The 27,078-nt window shown below is 36.9% G+C and overlaps 1 protein-coding gene across 3 annotated transcripts in view; it reads right to left on the bottom strand.

Moving 5' to 3' along the window:
* Positions 1 to 27,078, bottom strand: part of ZFYVE9 (zinc finger FYVE-type containing 9) — a 191,978-nt gene that overhangs the window by 61,682 nt on the left and 103,218 nt on the right. For all 3 annotated transcript variants that reach the window (XM_057542363.1, XM_057542371.1, XM_057542375.1), the window contains 3 exons: positions 22,388 to 22,508; positions 18,194 to 18,316; positions 16,220 to 16,375 (listed from right to left, as the gene is read on the bottom strand). In XM_057542363.1, the coding sequence (XP_057398346.1) occupies positions 16,220 to 16,375; positions 18,194 to 18,316; positions 22,388 to 22,508 (400 nt within the window). The remainder of the gene's footprint in view (positions 1 to 16,219; positions 16,376 to 18,193; positions 18,317 to 22,387; positions 22,509 to 27,078) is intronic.

Here is a 27,078-nt window from a genome sequence, read left to right as displayed (position 1 = left end):
ATTGATTATTAAATATTAATCAATTCACATTAACATTTCTCTTAATAATCTTCTTGAAGAGAGAAATATTAAACTGGAAGAATTCGCTGAACAATGTACCCAGGATCCAGCACAAAAAAGCAAAGAGAAAAATTATACAAAAGAGCAGTTAAGAGATATTGAAGACTGATTTCAGAGGCCCCAACATCAAAAAAAGGTTTCCAAAAATAGACAACATTGGGAATAAAAGAGTAGTAACACTGAAAGAGATAATAATTAAGAATTTTCCAAAGTAAAGAAAGAAATGTTTTCAGATCAAAAGTACACTTTTAGTACTCAGTAGTAAAAATAAATCCACATATGTGTACACATATAGACCCATGGAATAGAGTCCAGAAAGAAACCCATGCATAGAAGGTAAACTAATATTCAAAAACAGGACCAAGGTAATTCAATGGCAAAAGTATAGTCTTTTTAACAAATGGCCCTGGAACAACTGAATATCTATCTATAAGCAGGAAAAAATCAAAAACAAAATGCACAAAAAAATTCCCAAAACAAAACTTTGAAAACAAAACTTCAAGACTTACCTCATTCCCTCTACAAAAATTAACTCCAAATTAATCATAGATCTATATGTAAAAGCTATAACTATACAACTTCCAGAAAAATACAGGTGAAAATTTTTGTGACCTTGGGTTAAGGCAAAGATTTTTTAGGAAACTGAAGATAAACTATAAAAGAAAAACTGATAAATTGGACTTCTATCAAATATTAAAGCTTCTACTCTTTGAAAGATAGTTAAGAAAATGAAAAACATAAGTCATAGACTGGAACATAATATCTGCAAAACGCACTATCTGGTAAAAGACTTGTATCCAAAATTTATGTAGTACCAATAACTCATTAAGAAAACAACCCAAGTTTTAAATGGACAAAAAAAGAGCTACAGATGGCAAATAAGTATATGAAAAGATGCTCAATATCATTAGTTATTAAGGAAATGCATATTAAAACCACAAAGAGATACCACTAAACACTCATTAGAAAGGCTTTTTTTTTTTTTAAAGGAGTATCAAGTGGTGGCAAGGATCCAGAACAATTGGAACTTTTCATACATTGCAGGTGAATGGATAAACAAATTGTGGTACATACATCGATTCAACCATATGGATGAATCTCAAAAGCACTGCGTTAAGTGAAATAAGCCAAACACAACAGTGAGATTCCATTTATATAACCTTCTGGAAAATGCAAAACTAGAGGGACAGAAATCAAATCAATAGTTGCCAGGGACAGAGGGTAAGGGGAGGGGATTAAATACAAAGGGACATGAGGCAAGGTTTAGAGATGATGAAAACATTATATATCTTGATATTGGTAGTTGTTACCTGACTGTATCTGTTTGTCTAGACTCACTGAATTGAATATATGTATATTTATATACAGTAATATATGTCTGAAAAGGCACATATTATTGGATATAAATTATACCTCATAAACCTGACTAACAAAAACTCACAGAGAACTTTAATAGGGGACTTACAGATAATCAAGGATAAAGAGAAAATCCTAAAAGCCAAAGAGAAAAGACAAATAACTACCTGTTAAAAAAAGAAAAAAAAAAAACTATACTGCAGGAGATGCCAGAAGACAACGAAGTAATACCTTCAAAGTACTTGCTAAGGGGAGGTTAAAGGAAGAAATGAACAAATGAGAGAAAGAAGGAAGAGAGGAAGGGAAAAAAATCTGTTAACCTAGAATTTTGTAGCCAACTAATTATTCAAGAGTGATGGCAAAATATTTCAAACATACAAGGACTAATGGAGTTTAACAACCATAGGCCCTCACCAAGAGAACTAATAAAAAGATGTATTTCAACAAGAAAAGCAAGTCCTAATGGAAATATGGGATACCAAAATAGCAGATATACAGAAAATATAGCGGCAAATTTAATAATTTTGATTGAATTGAATATTGATACTGATTTTTGATACTGATATTGAAAATTGAATATAATTGAATTAAGTAAAAACAATTATTTTTTCTTTTACAAAAGGTAAAACCAACCACAACAATAGTAAGAATGGTAAAGATATTAAACGAGTGAAGCATGCTTAGGTCTGTGTCACGTTTGGGAGGATAGAAACGCTCTGAGGCAGAATTCTGTCTGCTCCCTGGTGTACATGCCTTGTTTAATTCCCTCCCCTTGCGTGGGGAAAACACCTATGAATATGATGGGTGTCACTCCCATGATTAGGTTACTAATTAACAAACTTTGAGTTCATCAACAGGGAGACTATCAGAGTGGGCCTGACATAAGGTCTTTAAATCTAGGTCTAGAGGTCAGAGAATCAAAGCAGAGACACACTCTTGATGACCTGAAAGAAAGGAAACATCCATGTTGTAAACTATCTACAGAGCCATGAGGCAAGGAACAGCAGGCAGCCTCTTGGAGCCGAGAGTACTCCCCAACCAACAGCTAAAAGAAAGCAGGGATTTGTAAGAAAGTGAATTCTGCCAACAACCTGAGGACCTTGGGCTCCAAATGAGAAGCCCAGCATGGCTGACACCTTGAGGCACCCTGAGCCGAAGATTCAGCTAAGCTGTGCCTGGACTCCTTACCTATGGAAACTACGAGATAATAAATTTGTGTTGTTTCAAGCCACTAAGTTTGTGGGTTAGAAATATAGTAATAGAAAGCTAATACATACTGAATAACTTAACTCTGTCAGAAAAAGGTCATAGTTGAGTGTTTACGTTGAAAAAATTAAAGGAATCCCAAAGAAAATGCTAACATAATAGAAACATGAGTAAAAGACATAAACAGGGACATATTTGTCACAGAATACAAAAGGTACATCGCTAATAAATATATGAACATATGCTCAGCCTCATAAATAGTTAGTGAAATGCAATTCGAAATGAGACACCGTTTTATATCCACCAGACTGGCAAAAATTAAAACTCTCATAATATCAAATGTTGGCAACTCTTATACACTGATGATGGGGACAGATAGATAAAAACTGGAAAACCTCTCTGGGAAATAATTTAACATCATCTAATAAAGTTGAAGAAATCCATACCTTATAAACTTATACTCATAAGTATACATGTACAAAAAAATTTAAAGAACATATCTGAATAACAGTAAACTGGTAAGAAGAACAAACTGTTCATCATAAAGAGAATTAATAAACTGTGGTAAATTTATGTAGTTCGCATAAAACAGTAGCCTGAAAATGAATGAACTAGAGGCATGAATGAATGCCAGAAACATATGGTAGAGTGAAAAAAACAAAGCACAAAAAATGTGTACAGTGTGATAACATTTGTATAAAGTTCACAAACATACGAAGTAATATAATCCTTAGAGATGCAAACATTTGTGATAAAATTACTTTTAAAAAGCAAGAAAAGTATAACACAAGATTAAAGACAATGGTTACCCTAGGGGTTGAGGATGAAAGTCTGGAAGGAAGATGTAATCAGGAAAGAAAAAGGAGAGTTTCAGTGGATTGGTCATTTTTATTTCCCAAATTGGGTATTTTGTTTGTGGGTGGTTATTTTGTTATTAGGCTTTATAACTTGAACAATTACTAATATACATGCTTATACACTTTTCTACATACCAAATAGTTTTTAAAGATAATTAAAGGCATTCAGAAGAAGAAATTGCTTCTATCTGGGAAGATCATCAGGGGAGAACTCATGGAGAAAGTGGTCATTGATACGACTTAAGAGAACTGATAGGATATAGATAGTTGGGGTTTTGGGATATAGCATGGTGTGTGGGGGGGCATCAGGATCACAGGTAAAGAAGTAGGAAATCATCAAAGTATACAACAAACCAAGAAATGTTTAGTTTGGCTTCACTGTAAGTATGGGGAGACTACTGGTGGGAAATGAGACTGGAAATATAGGATCAGATTATGTAGAGCACTGAATATCAGAGTACACAGTTTATTCTAAAGGCAACACAAAGCCAATAAAGGTTTTTGAGTAAGAGAGGGAAATAACCAGAGATCAACTCCAAAAAAATAATCTGGTAGATAACAATTCATTCAAATTCATGTTCTGAATGTCTGTTTGCAAAACATAAGAGTAAAACACGGAGGAGGAGACCTTCAAGATGCAGGAGTAAGATGCGGAGATCACCTTCCTCCCCACGAATACAACAAAAATACATCTACATGTGGAACAACTCCTACAGAGCACCTACTGAACACTGGGAGAAGACCTCAGACTTCCCAAAAGGCAACAAAATCCCCACGTACCTGGATAGGGCAAAAGAAAAAAGAATAAACAGAGACAAAAGAATAGGGACGGGACCTAAACCTCTGGGAGGGAGCTGTGAAGGAGGAAGTTTCCACACACTAGGAAGTCCCTTCACTGGTGGGGATGGGGGGTGGGCAGGGGGGAAGCCTCAGAGCCACGGAGGAGAGCGCAGCAACAGGGGTGCAGAGGGCAAAGCGGAGAGATTCCTGCACAGAGGATCGGTGCCAACCAGCACTCACCAGCCTGAGACGGCTTGTCTGCTCACCTGCCAGAGCGGGTAGAGGCTGGAAGCTGAGGCTTGGGCTTTGGAGATCAGACCCCAGGGAGAGGACTGGTGCTGGCTGCGTGAAGACACCCTGAAGGGGGCTAGTGCGCCACAGCTAGCTGGGAGGGAGGCCGGGAAAAAGTCTTAACCTGCTGGAGAGGCCAAAGACCATTGTTCCGGGGTGTGCAAGGAGAGGGGCTTCCTGCTCCATGTGCCCACAGATGGCAGAGCACCACCTAAGTGAGCTTCAGAGATGGGCATGAGCCATGGCTATCATTTCGGACCCCAGAGATGGGCATGGACCGCTAACACTGCCTCTGCTGCCACCAAGAATCCTGTGTGCAAGTGCAGGTCACTTTCCACACCCACCCCGGGAGCCTGTGCAGCACGCCACTGCCACGGTCCTGTGATCCAGGGACAAATTCCCTGGGAGAACACATGGTGCACTTCAGGCTGTTGCAAGGTCATGCCAGCCTCTGCCGCCGCAGGCTTGTCCCACATTCCAATTATGACTACCATACCCCTCCCTTTCCCCAGCCTGACTGAGCAAGAGAGCCCTAATCAGCCACTGCTTTAACGCCCTCCTGTCTGGGCGGGGAACAGATGCCTGAGGGTGGCCTACGTGAAGAGACAGGGTCAAAACCAAAGCTGAACCCCAGGAGCTGTGTGAACAAAGAAGAGAAAGGGAAATTTCTCCGTGCAGCCTCAGGACCAGTGGATTAAATCCCTGCAATCAACTTGATAAACCCTGTATCTGTGGAATACCTGAATAGACAATGAATGTTCCCAAAATTGAGGTGGTGGACTTTGGGAGCAACTGCTGACTTGGGGTTTGCTTTCTGTGTCTGACTTGTTTTTGGTTTTATGTTTATCTTAGTTTAGTTTTTAGTGCTTGTTATCATTGGTGGGTTTGTTTATTGGTTTGCTTCCTTTTTTGTTTCCCTTTTTTCTCTTTTTGTGAGTGTGCATGTGTATGTTACTTTCTATGATTTTGTCTGTTTAGTTTTGCTTTTAACATTTGTTTTGGGGTTTTATCTGTTCATATTTTTTCCTTCCTTTTCTTCCAAGCCATGCGGCCGGCAGGGTCTTGGTACTCTGGCCAGATGTCGGGCCTGAGCCTCCAAGGTGGGAGAGCTGAGTCCAGGACACTAGACCACCAGAGACCTCCCGGCCCGAAGCAATATCAATTGGCAAGAGCTCTCCCAGAGATCTCCATCTCAACACTAAGACAGAGCTCCACCCAATGGCCAGCAAGCTCCAGTGCTGGAGGCCCCATGCCAAACAACTAGCAATACAGGAATACAACACCACCCATTAGCAGAGAGGCTGCCTAAAGTCATACTAAGTTCACAGACACCCGAAAACACACCACCAGATGCAGCCCTGCCCACCAGAAGGACAAGATACACCCCACCCACCAGAACACAGGCACCAGTCGCCCTCACCAGGAAGCCTACACAGCCACTGAACCAACCTCACACACTGGGGGAAGACACCAAAAATAACAGGAACTATGAACCTGCAGCCTGCGAAAAGGAGACCCCAAACACAGTAAGTTAAACATAATGAGACGACAGAGAAATATGCAGCAGATGAAGGAGCAAGGTAAAAACCCACCAGACCAAACAAATGAAGAGGAAATAGGGAGTCTACCTGAAAAAGAATTCAGAGTAATGATAGTAAAGATGATCCAAAATCTAGGAAACAGAATGGAGAAAATACAAGAAATGTTTAACAAGTACCTAGAAGAAATAAAGAGCAAACAAACGATGATGAATAACACAATAAATGAAATTAAAACCACTCTAGAAGGAATCAAAAGCAGAATCACTGAGGCAAAAGAACGGGTAAGTGATCTGAAAGATAGAATGGAAATAACTGCTGCAGAGCAGAATAAAGAAAACAGAATGAAAAGAATTGAGGACAGTGTCAGACACCTCTGGGACAACATTAAATGCACCAACATTTGAATTACAGGGGTCCCAGAAAAAGAAGAGAAAAAGAAAGGGTCTGAGAAAGTATTTGAAGAGATTATATTCGAAAACTTCCCTAATATGGGAAAGGAAATAATCAAGTCCATGAAGCGCAGAGAGTCCCATACAGGATAAATCCAAGGAGAAACACACCAAGACACATATTAATCAAACTATCAAAAATTAAATACAAAGAAAAAATATTAAAAGCAGCAAGGGAAAAGCAACAAATAACACACAAGGGAATCCCCATAAGGTTAACAGCTGCTCTTTCAGCAGAAACTCTGCAAGCCAGAAGGGAGTGTCATGATATACTTAAAGTGATGAAAGGGAAAAACCTACAACCAAGATTACTCTACCCAGCAAGGATCTCATTCAGATTCGATGGAAAAATTAAAACCTTTACAGACAAGCAAAAGCTAAGAGAATTCAACACCACCAAACCAGCTTTACAACAAATGCTAAAGGAATTTCTCTAGGCAGGAAACACAAAAGAAGGAAAAGACCTACAATAACAAACACAAAACAATTAAGAAAATGGTAAAAGGAACATACATATCGATAATTATCTTAAATGTAAATGGATTAAATGCTCCAACCAAAAGACACAGACTGGCTGAATGGATACAAAAACAAGACCCATATATATGCTGTCTACAAGAGACCCACTTCAGACCTAGGGACACATACAGACTGAAAGTGAGGAGACGGAAAAAGATATTCCATGCAAACGGAAATCAAAAGAAAGCTGGAGTAGCAATACTCATATCAGACAAAATGGACTTTAAAATAAAGACTATTACAAGAGACAAAGAAGGACACTACATAATGATCAAGGGATCAATCCAAGAAGAAGGTATAACAATTGTAAATATTTATGCACCCAACATAGGAGCACCTCAATACATAAGGCAAATGCTAACAGCCATAAAGGGGGAAATCGACAGTAACACAATCATAGTAGGGGACTTTAACACCCCACTTTCACCAATGGACAGATCATCCAAAATGAAAATATATAAGGAAACACAAGCTTTAAATGACACATTAGACCAGATGGAATTAATTGATATTTATAGGACATTCCATCCAAAAACAACAGAATACACTTTCTTCTCATGTGCACATAGAACATTCTCCAGGATAGATAATATCTTGGGACACAAATCAAGCCTCAGTAAATTTAAGAAAACTGAAATCGCATCAAGTATCTTTTCCGACCACAACGTTATGAGACTAGATATCAATTACAGGAAAAAAACTGTAAAAAATACAAACACATGGAGGCTAAACAATATGCTATTAAATAACCAAGAGATGAGTGAAGAAATAAAAGAGGAAATAAAAAAATACCTAGAAATCAATGACAATGAAAACACGATGACCCAAAACCTATGGGATGCACAAATGACAATGAAAACATGACGACCCAAAACCTATGGGATGCAGCAAAAGCAGTTCTAAGAGGGAAGTTTATAGCAATACAATCCTATCTCAAGAAACAAGGAATATCTCAAATAAACAACCTAACCTTACACCTAAAGCAATTAGAGAAAGAAGAAAAAAAACACCCCAAAGTTAGCAGAAGGAAAGACATTATAAAGATTAGATTAGAAATAAATGAAGAAGAAATGAAGGAAACAATAGCAAAGATCAATAAAACTAAAAGCTGGTTCCTTGAGAAGATAAACAAAATTAATAAAACTTTACCTAGTCTCATCAAGAAAAAAAGGGAGAATACTCAAATCAACAGAATTAGAAATGAAAAAGGAGAAGCAACAACTGACACTGCAGAAATACAAAGGATCATGAGAGATTACTACAAGCAACTATATGCCAATAAAATGGACAACCTGGAAGAAATGGACAGATTCTTAGAAAAGTACAACCTTCCAAGACTGAGCCAGGACGAAATAAAAAATATGAACAGACCAATCACAAGCACTAAAATTGAAACTGTGATTAAAAATCTTCCAGCAAACAAAAGCCCAGGACCAGATGGCTTCACAGGCGAATTCTATCAAACGTTTAGAGAAGAGCTAATACCTATCCTTCTCAAACTCTTCCAAAATATAGCAGAGGGAGGAACACTCCCAAACTCATTCTATGAGGCCACCATCACCCCGATATGAAAACCAGACAAAGATGTCACAAAAAAAGAAAACTACAGGCCAATGTCACTGATGAACACAGATGCAAAAATCCTCAACAAAATACTTGCAAACAGAATCCAACAGCACATTAAAAGGATCATACACCATGATCCAGTGGGGTTTATTCCAGGAATCCAAGGATTCTTCAATATATGCAAAGCAATTGACGTGATACACCATCTTAACAAATTGAAGGATAAAAACTATACAATAATCTCAATAAGCTTTTGACAAAATTCAACACCCATTTATGATAAAAACTCTCCAGAAAGTGGGCAGGGAGGGAACCTACCTCAACATAATAAAGGCCATATATGACAAACCCACAGCCAACATCATTCTCAATGGTGGAAAACTGAAACCATTTCCTCTAAGATTAGGAACAAGGCAAGGCTGCCCACTCTCACCACTTTTATTCAACATAGTTTCAGAATTTTTAGCCACGGCAATCATAGAAGAAAAAGAAATAAAAGGAATCCAAATCGTAAAAGAAGACGTAAAACTGTCACTGTTTGCAGATGACATGATACTATACATAGAGAATCCTAAAGATGCTACCAGAAAGCTACGAGAGCTAATCAATGAATTTGGTAAAGCAGCAGGAGACAAGATTAATGTACAGAAATCTTTTGCATTCCTATACACTAATTACGAAATATCTGAAAGAAATTAAGGAAACACTCCCATTTACCACTGCAACAAAAAGAATAAAATACCTAGGGATAAACCTACCTAAGGAGACAAAAGACCTGTATGCAGAAAACCATAAAACAATGATGAAAGAAATTAAAGACGATACAAACAGATGGAGAGATGTACCATGTTCTTGGACTGGAAGAATAAACATTGTGAAAATGACTATACTACCAATGGCATTTTTCACAGAACTAGAACAGAAAGTTTTACAATTTGTATGGAAACACAAAAGACCCTGAATAGCCAAAGCAATCTTGAGAAAGAAAAACAGAACTGGAGGAATCAGGCTCCCTGACTTCAGACTATACTACAAAGCTACAGTAATCAAGACCATATGGTACTGGCACAAAAACAGAAATATAGATCAATGGAACAGGATAGAAGGCTCAGTGATAAACCCACACACATATGGTCACCTTATCTTTGATAAAGGAGGCAAGATTATACAATGGAGAAAAGACAGCCTCTTCAATAAGTGGTGCTGGGAAAACTGGACAGCTTCATGTAAAAGAATGAAACTAGAACACTTCCTAACACCATACACAAAAATAAACTCAAAATGGATTAAAGACCTAAATGTAAGGCCAGACATTATAAAACTCTTCGAGGAAAACAAAAGCAGAACACTCTATGACATAAATCACAGCAAGATCCTTTTTGACCCACCTCCTAGAGAAATGGAAATAAAAATAAAAATAAACAAATTGGACCTAATGAAACTTAAAAGCTTTTGCACAGCAAAGGAAGCCATAAAGAAGACGGAAAGATAACCCTCAGAACAGGAGAAAATATTTGCAAACGAAGCACCTGACAAAGGATTAATCTCCAAAATATACAAGTAGCTCACACAGCTCAATATCAAAAAAACAAACAACCCAATCCAAAAATGGGTGTAAAACCTAAATAGACATTTCTCCAAAGAAGATATACAGATTGCCAACAAACACATGAAAAGATGCTCAACATCACTAATCATTAGAGAAATGCAAATCAAAACCACAATGAGGTTTCACCTCACACCAGTCAGAATGGCCGTCATCAAAAAATCTACAAACAATAAATGCTGGAGAGGGTGTGGAGAAAAGGGAAACTTCTTGCACGGTTGGTGGGAATGTAAATTGATATAGCCACTATGGAGAAAAGTATGGAGGTTCCTTAAAAAACTAAAAATAGAACTACCATATGACCCAGCAATCCCACTACTGGGCATATACCCTGAGAAAAGCATAATTTAAAAAGAGACATGTACCGCAATGTTCATTGCAGCACTATTTACAATAGCCAGGACATGGAAGCAACCTAAGTGTCCATCGACAGAAGAATGGATAAAGAAGATGTGGCACATATATACAATGGAATATTACTCAGCCATAAAAAGAAATGAAATTGAGTTATTTGTAGTGAGGTGGATGGACCTACAGTCTGTCATTCAGAGTGAAGTAAGTCAGAAAGAGAGAAACATATACTGTATGCTAACACATATATATGGAATCTAAAAAAAATGATTCTGATGAACCCAGGGGCAGGACAGGAATAAACATGCAGACGTAGAGAATGGACTTCAGGACACGGGGGATGGCGGGGAGAGGGTAAGCTGGGACGAAGAGAGAGCGTGGCATGGACATATATACACTACCAAATGATGTAAAATAGATAGCTAGTGGGAAGCAGCTGCATCACACAGGGAGATCAGCTCAGTGCTTTGTGATCACCTAGAGGGGTGGGATAGGGAGGGTGCGAGGGAGGCACAAGAGGGAGGGGATATGGGGATATATGTATACATATAGCTGATTCACTTTGTTATACAGCAGAAACTAACAGAACATTGTAAAGCAATTATACTCCAGTAAAGATGTTAAAAAAATAAAAAACACGGAGTAAGGGAGGGAAGATGGGGAGAAATAATATACAATCTAGAATCTCCCATGGCACTACATTATCCAGAAGGCACCCTGAAACTCTCAGAATGTTATTTTTCACAAAATACCATTTTCCCCCTCACTGTGGAAAGCATAAGCAATGACATGTAACCAAAAAATTTTATATATACTAAATGAGAAACATACATAGACATATATATATACACACACATATTATTACTAATACATGTAATTTAGATTAAAAATCTGTAAAAATATTTTAAGAGAGTTCATGCAAGTTCATACAAAAATCACAGTGAAATAATATACTAAGCTTCTACCTTGATTATCTACACATGGGATTCTTAATAAAATAGGCATAGCACATATGTATTATCCATATCTGTTTTTTAAAAACTGCTATACTATTAATATACACACATAGGCAGGCAACTGACATAATGCATAGAATATTTTAGTCCTAATTCTGTCACCAACTAGGTCTGTGATTTGGGCAAGCCATTAACACTTCTAGGTCTCATTTTCTTCATCTGAAAAATGAAGCATTATACTAAATAATGTAAGTTCCCTACTAGCTCCAGTATTTTGTAAGCTGTGAAATGATTCCTTTTCAAGGAGAGAGACAGAGAGACAGCCTTACAGCTCACTTGTTTATGCTTACTTAAAATATTATTTACTTAGATATGTTTGTATATGCCCTCATCTCATAGATAACATTTAACACAGCTTGGATGTATTACAGTCTGACCTTAGTCTTACGTAGTCTTACTATCAGTTCCAAGTGATTTTTGTTGTAGAATTTTTCCATTTTAATATGCTAGTTCAAAATCCACTCTTGATATATAAAGATACTTTTAAAAGAGGAGTAACCATTTATGGTAAACATATATTTTAATGACTCATGTAATGATTCACATCCTTTCCTTGTTGGTATTCCTAGGAGCTCCATTCATAGATCTAGTCCCTTCACACTGGCCTATCCCATTCACAGCCATAGTTTAAAACTATCACAAAAATGCTGGTCTTCCACATCTGTATTTTAGCCCAGATCTACCTCCTGAAGTCTCTATTTATGTATTCATCTTTCATTTACATATTACCATCTGTTGCCATTATTTGAAATCCAACACACTGAACGAAGAACTCATCTCCCACTCCTCTGCCAAATCTGCTCTTCCTCTATTCACTGCCTCAGTGAATAAGAATGAAGTCCACTCAGGTGCTCAAGCCAGAAATCTGAAGCCAACTTTGACTTGTCCCCTCTCACTCCTCACATTCAATTAGTTATGAAATCTTATTGAACTGAGGCATCACTCTTTTATATCTCTTCAATACTCTTTATTCCCACTGCCATTATTGGTAATATCCTAATTTCTTGCTGGATCCTGACAATAGCTTTTTTAAAAATCAATTTAAAAATAACAAATGTTGGCAAGGATGTGGAGAAAAGGGAACCCTAGTATACTGTTTGTGGGAATGTAAATTGGTGCAGCCACTATGGAACAGTATGGAGGTTTCTCAAAAAATTAAAAACAGAACTACCACATGATCCTGCAATTCCACTTCTGGGTATTTATCTGAAGGAAATGAAAACACTAACTAGGAAAGATATCCACACCCCCACGTTCACTGCAGTATTATTTTTTTTTTTTTTTTTTTTTTTTTTTTTAAAGTTTTACTTGATTTTATTTATTTATTTATTTATTTATTTATTTATTTTTGGCTGTGTTGGGTCTTCGGTTCGTGCGAGGGCTTTCTCCAGTTGCGGCAAGTGGGGGCCACTCTTCATCGCGGTGCGGGGACCGCTCTTCATCGCGGTGCGCGGGCCTTTCTCTATCGCGGCCCCTCCCGTCGCGGGGCACAGGCTCCAGACGCGCAGGCTCAGCAATTGTGGCTCACGGGCCCAGCTGCTCCGTGGCATGTGGGATCTTCCCAGACCAGGGCTCGAACCCGTGTCCCCTGCATTAGCAGGCAGATTCTCAACCACTGCGCCACCAGGGAAGCCCCTGCAGTATTATTTTTAACAGCCAAGACATGGAAGTAACTTAAGTGTTGATGGATGAATGGATAAAGAAAGCATGGTATGTACATTCAATGGAATATTATTGTCATTAAAAAGAAGGAAATCTGTCATTTGCCACAACACGTATATACCTTGAGGGCATCATGCTAAGTGAAATAAGTTAGAGAAAGACAAATACTGTATGATCTCACTTATATGTAGAATCTAAACAAACAAACAAACATACACTGAACTCATAGATACAGGGAAGAGATTGGTGATTACCAGAGGTGAGGGTTGAGGGGTAAGTGAAATGGGTGAAGGTAGTCCAAAGGTACAAACTTCCAGTTATAAGATAAATAAGTACTGAGGATGTAGGTACAGCATGGTGGCTATAGCTAACAATAATGTACTATATATTTGAAAGTTGCTAAGAGAGTAGACCTTAAAAGTTTTCATCACAAAGAAAAAAAAATTTGTAACTATGTGTGATGATGGATGTTAAACAGACTTATTGATCATTTCACAATATATACATATATTGAATCATTATAGTGTACACCTGAAACTAATATAATGTATGTGTCAATTATATCAATAAAAATTTTAAGTCAGTTTTATTGAGGTATTATTTACACGCAATAAAACCTACATATTTTAATTATACAGTTCAATGAGTTTTGACAAATGTAAACACCCATGTAACCACTATCCCAATCAAGATATAGAACATTTGTATCAACCCAGAGAGTTCCCAGGGCCCGTCTACAATCAATTCTAGTGCTTGCACCCACACCTCACCCCAGACAAACAATGATCTAATTTCCATCACCACAGATTCATTTCGCCTGTTCCAGAGAATCACATAAATGTAACCACATAATATGTATTTTTTTGTGCCTGGCCTCTTTTGTTCAGTATTACTGTCTGTGAACTTCATCCATGTTGCATATATCAGCAGTTTGTTTATCTTTCATTGTTATGCAGTATTCTAGTGCTCATCCACTGTAAGTTTGTTTATCCACTGTAATTGCTTCTTATCTACTCTACCTGCTACCAGACACACAGACTTTGATCCATTTTCATACTGCTTCTAGAGTCATCTTTCTAAAACGCAAATCTGGTTATGTTATTCATTTCTTTCAATGGCTCCTCACTGCCTGCAGAATAAAGGACAAACTCCTAATCCAGACATTCATGAACCTCCCATGCCCTAGTCCCTGATGCCCTCTCAAAACCCATATAAACATGCAATCTGAATACATTCAAACTGAGGGGAAAAAAAAGAATGTTTCAAGTAATTTCTGGAATGAAATTTAGGCCTAGAGGCTCCAGATGGCTTCAAATTAACCCCATACATTTGGAACTGACACAAATACTGAACAGTAAATACTGGACTGTACTTCACAGGTATCATGTGGTCAATTTCTAACATAGCACCTTGCCTTCATGTAATATTTCACCTAAAAATCATAGCTATGACATAAAGGCATAATCTTTTATGCATAAGCTATAACCACATTAAAGATGAAATTTTATATCATGCTTTTGTACTTATTTCAAGAGCATATTCCATAAAACTACTACTTTTAATAGCTAGAAAATATTCTAAAAAAGATGCATTCATCTAAAACGTATAACACACTTAAACTTTTTTCCTATAGCTGGGCATTTAGGTTGCCTCTAAATTTTTGTGTTAAATTTAAGTAATACGATAATAAACACTTTCATGTACAAAGTGTATTTTACATTTCAGATAATTTCTTTGGCATAGAATCCCACAAAGGGAATTACCTGCATTCAGAAAGTATGAATAATTTATTACTTTAATATATTTATTAAAACATTATCAAATAATATATGAAAATAATTTTAATATACTGGCTACCCTCACCCCACCCCAGCCTTGTTTCTCAGGGATAATCTCATTTATTATTCACTTGCTTTAGTTCTTATACTACTCTTTCCCTATTTATCAACTACAGATATTATTTTTTGACTTTTTATCATGATAAATGAGAACTTAGCTCAATTACACTACTTCTTACCTCCTCTGTTAAATCTGCTGAAGGTTAACTTTGTAATGTCAAATAATACACTTAGGGCTTCCCTGGTGGCGCAGTGGTTGAGAATCTGCCTGCCAATGCAGGAGACACGGGTTCGAGCCCTGGTCTGGGAAGATCCCACATGCCACGGAGCAAATGGGCCCGTGAGCCACAATTACTGAGCCTGCGCGTCTGGAGCCTGTGCTCCGCAACAAGAAGAGGCTGCGATGGTGGGAGGCCCGTGCACCGTGATGAAGAGTGGCCCCCGCTTGCCACAACTAGAGAAAGCCCTCGCACAGAAACGAAGATCCAACACAGCCATTAATAAATAAATAAAGCACACCTAGTATAGTGTAATTAAAAAAAAAAAATGATTAAAAAAAAAAAAGAAAAAAAAATAATACACTTAAATATACTTCTTCTCTCTCAGCTTTTAATAGTATGTCTTTATATTAGTATCTTTAGTCTTTTCCAACTTCTAATAGCTATGCATTTACTTTTACATTGTTACAGGTAATAATATTTACAATTTATTTTGAAACCATAATAAAGTTGTTCATGCTAACGGTTTTTGAAACTTGAAAATTAAATGAATATTTACATTATGATTATATAAATATTGTTAACTGAAGTAGTAAGTTATCATTATGCTTCCTTTTACCAGATACCAATACTATATCCCCTAGGCCACTCAAAGGAAAATATTCTTACATCATGGTCAATGGATTATCTTACAACTCTGATTCTAGCCATTATAAAATAGTAACAACGTGTCACGTAAAGTATTAAAATTTATAACTTCCTCAAACCATGCCAAGTTCTAACTTGCAAATACTACCAAAGTCCAATGCCAGGCTTCCAAATTTAAGACTATTATTTTGCATCTGAGTCCAAAATTTTTTATCATCTGTAAAGGGTGCAGACTAAGTCAGAAAGTATCCCCACCTGCCAGAGCATCCCGATAAAGCTGCACAAAATGGTTAAAGATATCCTTCGGCAAGCACTTTTCATCCGGTAGACATTGTAGAAGAATGACTATCTCAGACTGACCCACTGCATGCATTCCCTTGGTTGTGAAACACCAGCACTTCCTGTTCACATCTATAGATGAAATAAAAAGAAATGAAGACATTCTTTTCAATCCTTACCCTTAAGAAATGCACAGAAATCTTTGTTATAATACACCAAAGAATAAAATAGATCATATTGAGTCTGTATAATTCAGCTGTGAACTGTCACTGCACTGAGCCAAAGGACTATTGCAGAAAATAAAGCATACCAATGCCTCTTGCTCTAAGCAAACACTTACAAAAGCAACTGGAAGGGAAGTAAAAGAACTAATAGTGAAAGAAAGTGCACTAAAAACTTTTAACTTCTATTATAAAAAGGTGTAAGTATTAAAAGAAACAACATTCCATTAACAATAAAATAAATTAAACCAAACTATGCATCCTCAGCTATAATGATTAAAGGATATATTCCCCCACCTATGTGTGTGTGTGTGTATAATTAAATCACTTTACTAAGGGAAATAATTAAAACTAGAAACGAGAAAAATAATAAAAGCAATTATTATAGCCTTGGATTCAGGCTATGTCCTAAAGAAAATATATTTTGATGTATACTTATTAAATTTAACCTGTGACTAAAAGAGTCTAGCTATTTAAATTATAGTCTTCCTGGGAGAAAATTCTAGATAATCAGCAACAGGACTTTACTTGACTTCATCCTGTAAAAAGCAGTGAAACAGATGGTTTTTCTGGACTAATTACTTCTACTTCTTCACTTTAAGGCTATGTAGAGTCACAACAGCACAAGCTATACGTAGTTCAAAAATAATGTTCAATCCTTGATATTTTTATTATTTGTATGCCAGCACAACAAGATCCCCAATGGAACTGAAAAAGGGTTCAAATAAAATTATGGATATCACGATGTAAATCAACACTAATAAAAGATCCCTTTCTTTCATTCTGTGAATTGTTTCTTTATATACCTAAACAAGAGGTGCCCAATCCAACTATATTAAGATGGTGCACACTTAAGGAACTCTAGGTTAGCTATTTTCTAAGTATAACTTATAAACTAGAAACGGTAAATTGAAATTTCCAGCAAATTATTTTAGAATTTGATACTAGAAGGAAAGGTGGCAAGCATTAGCAGCTGGCCAAACATACAAGGGTGTGATTAGCAAACAAACCAGAAACCTGCATTTCATTTATACAGAGCCTCTAAAGAATTTAGTATATTGGTGTTTCTGGTTTCCAAGGACACCTTAAAAGAAATACACAGTGGGAACTGGAGGATTGTTCCCCAATGCTTCCTTCCTCTCTCCAAAACTCTGCCTATTAACATTCATCCAGGATAAATGCATTCTCTATTTTCCAATACCATACTGGATTCAAGATTCTAGGTTACTATCCTCTCTCTTATTCTGATACCTAAGAAGCTAGCACCAAGAACTGAGAAGTTTCTTCTGAATCCTAAATTGTGATGTACTGAAGTTTTACTGTGTGTTAGTTAACACTTCTCCCAAATAAGGTTTTGCACCATGATTAAGGTTTCTGGGATTTAAACCTAGCATGTAAATTGACCCCCCTGGATAATTTATCCACCTCCAGTTATTCTGGTGGTGAGTTGTGACTTAGCATACCCATCTCAGGAAGAACTTAACTCAGATGAGTTCAAGTTTCGTTTGGCTTTCCTCCATGGAGAATTCACCTATCTCACTCCTTTGACTAAAGGCAAGAGTCTCAGTCAGTCCAACAGTTGTCCTTGGGGATATATAATTTTATACAAACCAACTTCTTCCATACCCAGTTTTCATTAAGATGTGGCTCTACATAAAAATACTTGTGTGTAATCAATTTAATGACTCAGTATCTCGTTTTAATTTAAAAAAACAAATTTCCAACTTACAATTTACAATTTTAACCATTGACAACAAATTTGCATTTAAAACAAATACAAGTGGGTCAGGGCTACCATCCTCCAATTGCTGCATTACTGAAATCTGTGATGGTTTCTCTTCCACAGCATAGTCTGTAAGGGGAGAAAACAATGTAAGCCATTGGTTAAAGAGACAAATCAAGATGGAAATCTGATGGAGGAATGGCCTTATTATTCACAGGAAGGAGATAAGCAATTGATTTATAGATAGGGTGAACACAGGTTTATATCTGGTATCCCAGTGGCATATTAATAGTGCCCCTTTCATTCTTAAAAGTGATCTAGTCCAGTTTGGATGAAAACATGGTTATCCTATGTATAGACTTCTCCACGCAATGGCTTAGGCCACAGTCTAAAAACAACCCTTTGATTTAACAAAAATCCTCCAACTATCATAATATGAATTTCACATATTACATGTTCTAAGACCAACATTTAAAATAATCCGTGATATACAAGGAAGTGATAATACACTAGTTACCTCTAGAAAGGATGTCTAGGGGTTGAAGCAGAGGGGAATCCTACTTTTTACTCTATATGCTTTTGTACTGTTGAGATTTTTTACCATTAAAAAAAATCAAACTTTAAAAAAATGCACCCAGACAATAAAAGTATCATAAGCGATTGGTTTTATGAAACAACTCCTCTAAGTATACGTCAAGAAAGAGTTCAGTACAAAATAACACCATTTCCCACTGACCAATAGAAACCAAAATGTATTTTGGAAATGTATACACTATCAATGAAAATATTTACTGAAAAGAGAAACACTAAGTGACTTTCAAAAATTTTTTTTAATTAAGTTTTTCCACTGGAATACAAAATAGCAAAATTCTGGTTAAGAGATAGTAATATGATTTAAGAAAGTGAATATACAATAGATAACTAGTTGCTGCCTCTTGGTAGGAGAGGTTTTGACAATTAGATTTAATGGATGTGACTTTTAATGAAAATGGAACCCTGAAATCTTATTTTAACAGCAGAGTAGGCCAATTTAATTTCTTATTAATTTAAGATTTATTAAAATAACCCAAATTTGAAACCTAAGTAGCAAATTTACTTACAAAAGAATATTTTTAGAGGGTCCTAGTAAAGGAGGAAAAGCATTATACAATCAAAAGAATGCTTAACTTTATGTGAAAGTTCATTGTTGAACTGAGACACAAGCTGCATTTGATAGTATGATACATTCAGCCAACACTACTGAGAGCCTAATAGGCCCAGCACCATGCTAGGAGCAGAAGACACAAACATGAATTCAGACTGAAGGAATTCATGGTCTATAGAGAATAAGGAATCAGACCTATAAAATATCTAAATTACAATGAAAAATGTGTTAATATAGTAATAGTCTATAAGAATTTCTATTTGAACAGAAATGAGGATGTAAAACACTACTACAAAGACAGCCAAGGTAGGATTCAGAGAAGTTTTCCATTCATATGGATTTTGAAAGGTTGAGGAGTTATTCAAGGAGTCTAGCATGTAGAAGGGTATTCGATTCTAGACAGAGGAAAGAAAGATAAAAAAAATATTAATTACATGCCTACTTTGTACCAATTTTCTTGCTATGTACTTTCAGGTAAGAAATCTGATTTATTATTCATAATGACTCTTAATTAGCTATAGTTACCTCATTTTTTAAAAAAAATCTAGGAAAAAGATTCAGAGAGGATAAATGACTTGCCCACTGGATCATACAGCTGGAATGGACTGTTACCAGATTAAAGCTCAGGCTGGTCCAGCTCTGAAGTCCATTCTCTTCCCACTATTCCACAGCATAAGAAAAAGCATGGAAGTGTGAAATGTGAATATTCAGAAAACAGTAAATAATCTGTAGCATGCCTGTAAAGTACTGGGGTGTTGGCTGGAAATAAAATTAGATAAGTTGAGATAAGGTTACAAGGAACACTGTATGCCAAGGTAAGTAATTTATATGGAAGGCATTGGAAACCCATTGAATTTTCTAAGCAAGAACAACATCCTACGTTTAAAAAGATAACTGGACCTAATCAAACTTATTAGCTTTTGCACTGCAAAGGAAACCATAAACAAAACAAAAAGAAAACCTACGGACTGGGAGAAAATATTTGCAGATGATGCGACCAACAAGGGCTTAATTTCCAAAATATACAAATAGCTCATGATAGCTCAATATCAAAAAAATAACCCAATCAAACAATGGGCAGAAGACCTAAGGAGACATTTCTCCAAAGAAGACATACAGATGGCCAACAGGCACATGAAAAGATGCTCAACATCACTAGTTATTAGAGAAATGCAAATCAAAACTACAATGAGGTACCACCTCACACCAGTCAGAATGGCCATCATTAAAAAGTCTACAAATAACAAATGCTGGAGAGGGTGTGGAAAAAAGGGAACCCTCCTACACTGCTGGTGGGAATGTAAACTGGTGAAGCCACTATGAAGAACAGTATGGAGGTTCCTCAAAAAACTAAAAAAAGAGTTGCCATATGATCCAGCAATCCCACTCCTGGGCATATACCCGGGCAAAACTATAATTTGAAAGATACATGCACCCCTATGTTCATAGTAGCACTATTTACAATAGCCAAGACATGGAAACAACCTAAATGTCCATCAATAGACAAATGGATAAAGAAGATGTGTGGTGTGTGTGTGTGTGTGTGTGTGTGTGTGTGTGTGTGCGCACACACACACACACACACACACAATGGAATATTACTAAGCCATAAAAAGAATGAAATAATGTCATTTGCAGCTACATGGGTGGACCTAAAGATTATCATACTAAGCCAAGTAAGTCAGAAAGAGAAAGACAAATACCGTATGATATCACTTATATGTGGAATCTAAAATATGACACAAATGAACTTATCTATGAAACAGAAACAGACTCACAGACATAGAAAACAGACTTGTAGTTGCCAGGGGGGGAGGAGGGTGCAGGGGAGGGTTGGATTGGGAGTTTGGGACTAGCAGATGCAAACTATTGATATTATATATAGATTGGATAAACGACAAGGTCCTATTGTATAGCACAGGGAACTATGTTCAATATCCTGTAACAAACCATGATGGAAAATAATATCAAAAAGGATATATATACATGTATAACTGAATCACTTTGCTGTACACCAGAAATTAACACAACATTGTAAATCAACTATACTTCAAAAAAAAAGATAACTGGCACCAATATGTAAGATTAAATAAAGGAGAGAAAGACTGAAGGCAGGGAGACCAGGTAAAAGACTAGGACAAAAATGAGGAGAGATTATTGATAAACCATCTCCTGAAAATGTACTGACTGGATGCTGATCTGGATCTATCAACAAGAAACTTTTGCATAAAGATAACATTCTTGGGCTTCCCTGGTGGCACAGTGGTTGAGAATCCGCCTGCCAATGCAGGGGACACGGGTTTGAGCCCTGGTCTGGGAAGATCCCACATGCCGCGGAGCGACTAGGCCCATGAGCCACAACTACTGAGCCTGCGCGTCTGGAGCCTGTGCTCCGCAACAAGAGAGGCCGCGACAGTGAGAGGCCTGCGCACCGCGATGAAGAGTGGCCCCCGCTTGCCACAACTAGAGAAAGCCCTCGCACAGAAACGAAGACCCAACACAGCCAAAAATAAATAAACAAATAAATTAATTAATTAACTTTAAAAAAAAAGATAAGCATTCTTTTGACTGATTAGTAAGTTTGCGTCTTACCAGGACTCACTAAAATATTTTTTAACAGAAAATTGCTACTTAAGTTCAGAGCTCTCCACTTATTATATACACATTTCTGAATGTGTATTGTACTTCAAAACAAGAAGTTAAATTAATGTACTGACTGTATCATGTGGGCCAATCCTAGAACTATAAGCAACTCTTCAGAGTATTATGTGCTTTGAAATATGAAGAAAGAACTGACAATAAGATACATTTATACACAGTGGGAATTTAAAATAATATTACATCCTTCCAACATATGAAATGATAATATAAAAACATAAATATCTTCTCTAAAACAATCAGTAACAGCAACAATGCTTTTCATGGCACTGAGTAGTCACCTTTTTTGTTGGAGAAGAGAAAGGTGGTCATCACTTGAATTCTATCTCCTTCCCTTAATTAGAAGGTAACATTTGGCATATATAACTATCCTTGTTTAAACATTTAAGTCCACATACCTCCTTTTACACCAGTGGAGATGAGAATGGGAGGAAGGCCATCTTCAGGAATAAGGTTCATTGCACTGCCAACAGGACTTCCAACCTGAGTTATACTTCCAGAGAATAGAGAAATATCCGTCTAGGACAAGCAAATTAGCAAAGAGAGCATTACACACAGTTGAAGACTTGCGCAGAATAGAGTCCAGACTACAAATGGGAATTTAAGTGAAAATTTCAAATTCATACTTTTTGAAAGACAGCACAAGATACTCATTAACCTGTGGTTTCCCAAGAACTGGGCTTATACTATGAAAATGTTTATAATTGTATAGTTTCTCCTTTTGGCATCATCAAATCATAGTAATGAGAGAAAAGGTCTTGTAACCTGGGTTAAAGCTTCCTTTACCAAGGTTTCTTTTGCCATAAAAGAAAAATATTTTTTAAACTTGCAGTGGCAACAGAAACAAACTTTCAATATTATCTCGTAATTTCTGAACCTTGAGAATAGGGGTGATCGTTGTACAACAATGTGAATGTAATTAAAAATGATTAAAATGTTAAATTTTATGTTATGTCTTTTTTACCACAATAAAAAAAAATTAATGAAAGAGTTTTCATTTACTTTGTCATGAAATTAAACTTCAAGTTCATTTTTCTTTGCATTAATATGAAGATCACACTAACTACACTTAATAAAGTATAATGTTGCAAAATACATTTTGAGTGGGGTTAAATCCACTTAATTAACAGTTTAATAGAATATGCTCAAAGATCTATTGAAATGATGCTCTATATTCTTCATAACTTAAGCAAGAAATAGAAGTTTTAAGCACTATTTACAATAGCCAAGACATGGAAGCAACCTAAGCATCCAATGACAGATGAATGGGTAAAGAAGATGTGGTACGTACATACATACACACACACACACACACACACACACACACACACACACACACACACACACACACACCCAGGAATATTACTTAGCCATAAAAAAGAACTTTAAGCACTATTTACAATAGCCAAGATATGGAAGCAACCTAAGCATCCACTGACAGATGAATGGGTAAAGAAGATGTGGTATACACACACACACACACACACACACACACACAGGAATATTACTCAGCCATTAAAAAGAAGGAAATAATGCCATGTGTAGCAACATGGATGGACCTAGAGATTATCATACTAAGTGAAGTAAGCCAGAAAGAGAAAGACAAATATCATATCTCACTTATATGTGGAATCTAAAAAAAAAAATGATACAAATGAACTTATTTACAAACTAGAAACAGACTCACAGACTTAGAAAACAAACTTATGGCTACCAAAGGGGAAAGGGGGGTGGGTGGGTGATAAATTAGGAGCTTGGGATTAACAGATACACACCAGTTTACATAAAATAGATAAACAACAAGGTCCTACAGTATAGTACATGGAACTATATTCAGTATCCTGTAACAACCTATAAAGGAAAAGAATCTGAAAGCTTTTAAAAAGAAAAGAAGCTTTAAAAAAGAAAGCTTTTAAAAAGTTAAAGGAAAAGCATATAAAAACTTTTTAACATGTTTAGGGACTTCCCTGGTGGCACAGTGGTTGGGACTCTGTGCTCCCAATGCGAGGGGCCCAGGTTTGGTCCCTCATTGGGGGGCTGGGTGCCGCATGCATACTGCAGCTGGGAGTTCGCATGCTGCAACTAGGGAGCCTCCCAGCCGCAACTGGGGGGCCCACGAGCCGCAGCTGGGGAGCCCGCCTGCCACAACTGGGACCCGGTACAACCAGATGAATAATAAAATAAGTAAAAAATTTTAAAAATACATAGGATTCTCATTTTTAAAAAAACTGTTTAACATGTATAAAAATGTTTATAGCAGCTTTACTCAAATAGCCAAAGTGTGGAAACAATCCAAATGTCCATTAATAGGAAAATAGATAAATTGTGGTACAGCCATATGATGGAATATTACTCAGCAATAAAAAATATTTATTTTTGATGCACACAACACAGATAAATCTTATTAAGTATTTTTTTAATAAATTTATTTATTTATTTATTTATTGGCTGCATTGGGTCTTCGTTGCTGCGTGCGGGCTTTCTCTAGTTGCGATGAGCAGGAGCTACTCTTTGTTGTGGTGCGCGGGCTTCTCATTGCAGTGGCTTCCCTTGTTGTGGAGCATGGACTCTAGGCACTCGGGCTTCAGTAGTTGTGGCTCGTGGGCTCTAGAGCACAGGCTCAGTAGTTGTGGCGCTCAGGCTTAGCTGCTCTGCGACATGTGGGATCTTCCTGGATCAGGGCTCAAACCCGTGTCCCCTGCATTGGCAGGCAGATTCTTAACCACTGTGCCACCAGGGAAGTACCTCATTAAGTATTAGAGTTTAAGAAGTTAGACACAAAACATTATATATCATATTTTTCCATTTGTATGAAATTCAAAAACAGGCAAAACTAATCTATGGTGATACAAGTCCGAATAATGGTTACCTTCGGGGAAAGGGGGCAGGTATTGACAGAAAAAGGGCATGAAGGAAACTTCTATAGTGATAGAAATGTTCTGTGTATCTTTATCTAGGTGGTGGTTACACGGGTGTGTGTGTCTGTATGTATATATAGAGACACACACACATATATGTATGTTCAACATGTGTTTCCTAAAGATTAAGGCACCTTAAGTACTTTGCTATATATATTTTATACTTGAATAAAGATTAAAACTATTTTAAAAAAATGCCTATGTCTTATATTTTTGTCTATACTCTCTATAATTTAGGACTGTAAGTTTTTAGTGGGTTTTGCTAAAAATTTTGCAGTGTTCTCAGTACATCGTCCTATTAGGAAATTTGGAAAATTTCATTGGCTAACCATTACTGATTTGAAGTAAATCAATAAAGTTAGATTTAGAATAGGAAATAAAGTAACCTATTCTAACTTGCTATTTAGTGATGCATAAAATCTACCTTTTGATATCATAAGAAGTGGTCATCTGGCTTCTACTTAAATATCATCTATAAAAAGAAGTTGTTTAATTTACTGAGCACCTTTTAAGTGCCAGGCACTCTATTAGGTCATAAAGATGAGAAAAATATATTCAACTCTGGCCCTAAAGAATTTGTTTTCCCTCATTTTACCAGATAAATATTAAAATAAAGTGTTGAACAATGTGAGAGCACAGAAATAAAATAACTAACTTGTTTCAGTTTCTCTTAAACTGACCTGAACTTTGTTTCCCTATAATAGTCATTCACTAGAGCTTCCTCATTCATTCAAAAAATTTATGCTTTAAGAACCTATCATAGGGGCTTCCCTGGTGGCGCAGTGGTTAAGAATCCGCCTGCCAATGCAGGGGACACGGGTTTGAGCCCTGGTCCAGGAAGATCCCACATGCCGCAGAGCAACAAAACCCATGCGCCACAACAACTGAGCCTGCACTCCAGAACCCAAAAGCCACAACTACTGAGCCCATGCGCCACAACTACCGAAGCCTGTGCTCCTAGAGCCCATGCTCTGCTACAAGAGAAGCCACTGCAATGAGAAGCCTGCGCACCGCAATGAAGAGCAGCCCCCGCTCGCCGCAACTAGAGAAAGCCCACGCACAGCAACGAAGACCCAACACAGCCCAAAAAATAAATAAATAAATAAATAAAAATAAATTAAAAAAAAAAAGAACCTATCATACAATTTAAGAGATGTAAACGAAGTTTTGTAGAAAGAAAAAAGTCATCACTGTATAAACACTATAGTTATAATTGATTCAGGTAAGATTGTCAAAGGACAGTAAAATCAGGGGACTTCCCTGGTGGTCCAGTGGTAAAGAATCTGCCTTACAATGAATGCATGGGACACGGGTTTGATCCCTGGTCAGAGAATTAAGATCCCACATGCCGCGGGGCAACTAAGCCTGCGCACCACAACTACTGATCTCACGCGCCTCAACTAGAGAGCCTGCGTGCCGCAAACTACAGAGCCCACATGCCCTGGAGCCCACACGCCACAACTAGAGAGAAGCCCACACAACACAACGAAGAGTGCAGGCGCCGCAACGAAAGATCCTGCATGCCTCAACGAAGACCCCACGTGTTGCAACTAAGACCCGAAGCAGTCAAAAATAAAAAATAAATCTTTAAAAAGTATGTGTGTGTGTGTGTATATACATATATATAAAGGACAGTAAAATCATTGACTGAAAGATTGTAGGGGAACAGGACACCCAGAGTCTCAAAGTATCACCCCTCACTTTACTTTTTAATTGCAAAGAGGAAAAGCTACTTTTGCAGTGGAGAAACACAGGAGACATCAATTTAACCAATTATCAAACTGATACTTCTTGATGTGCTCCACTAAGAAATGACCATCACTTATGGTAGTATTATTCTTGCCAAAAATATTTAATCTGAAACTAATCATGAGGAAAAAAACAGAAAAACACAAATTAAGGACTTTATGCCAAACATGGCGTAAATGCTTCAAAAATGTTAATGATGTGAAAGACAAAAAAAAAAGTGGGAGAACTGTTCTAAATTAAAGAAAATCAAAGAAACATGAGAACTAAATGCAGTTGTGATCCTTGATGGTATCCTAATTTTTTAAAAAAGACTTTATTTAACAAAAAAATTTATATATATATATATATATATATATATATACACACACACACACGTGTATAAACGAAAGAATAAAGACATCATGGGACAATTGGGGAAATCT

This window comes from Balaenoptera acutorostrata, chromosome 1, assembly GCF_949987535.1.
Source record: "Balaenoptera acutorostrata chromosome 1, mBalAcu1.1, whole genome shotgun sequence".
NCBI classification, from domain to species: domain Eukaryota; kingdom Metazoa; phylum Chordata; class Mammalia; order Artiodactyla; family Balaenopteridae; genus Balaenoptera; species Balaenoptera acutorostrata.
Note: the sequence above shows the minus strand (reverse complement) of the source record. Positions and strands in the feature narration are given on the sequence as shown.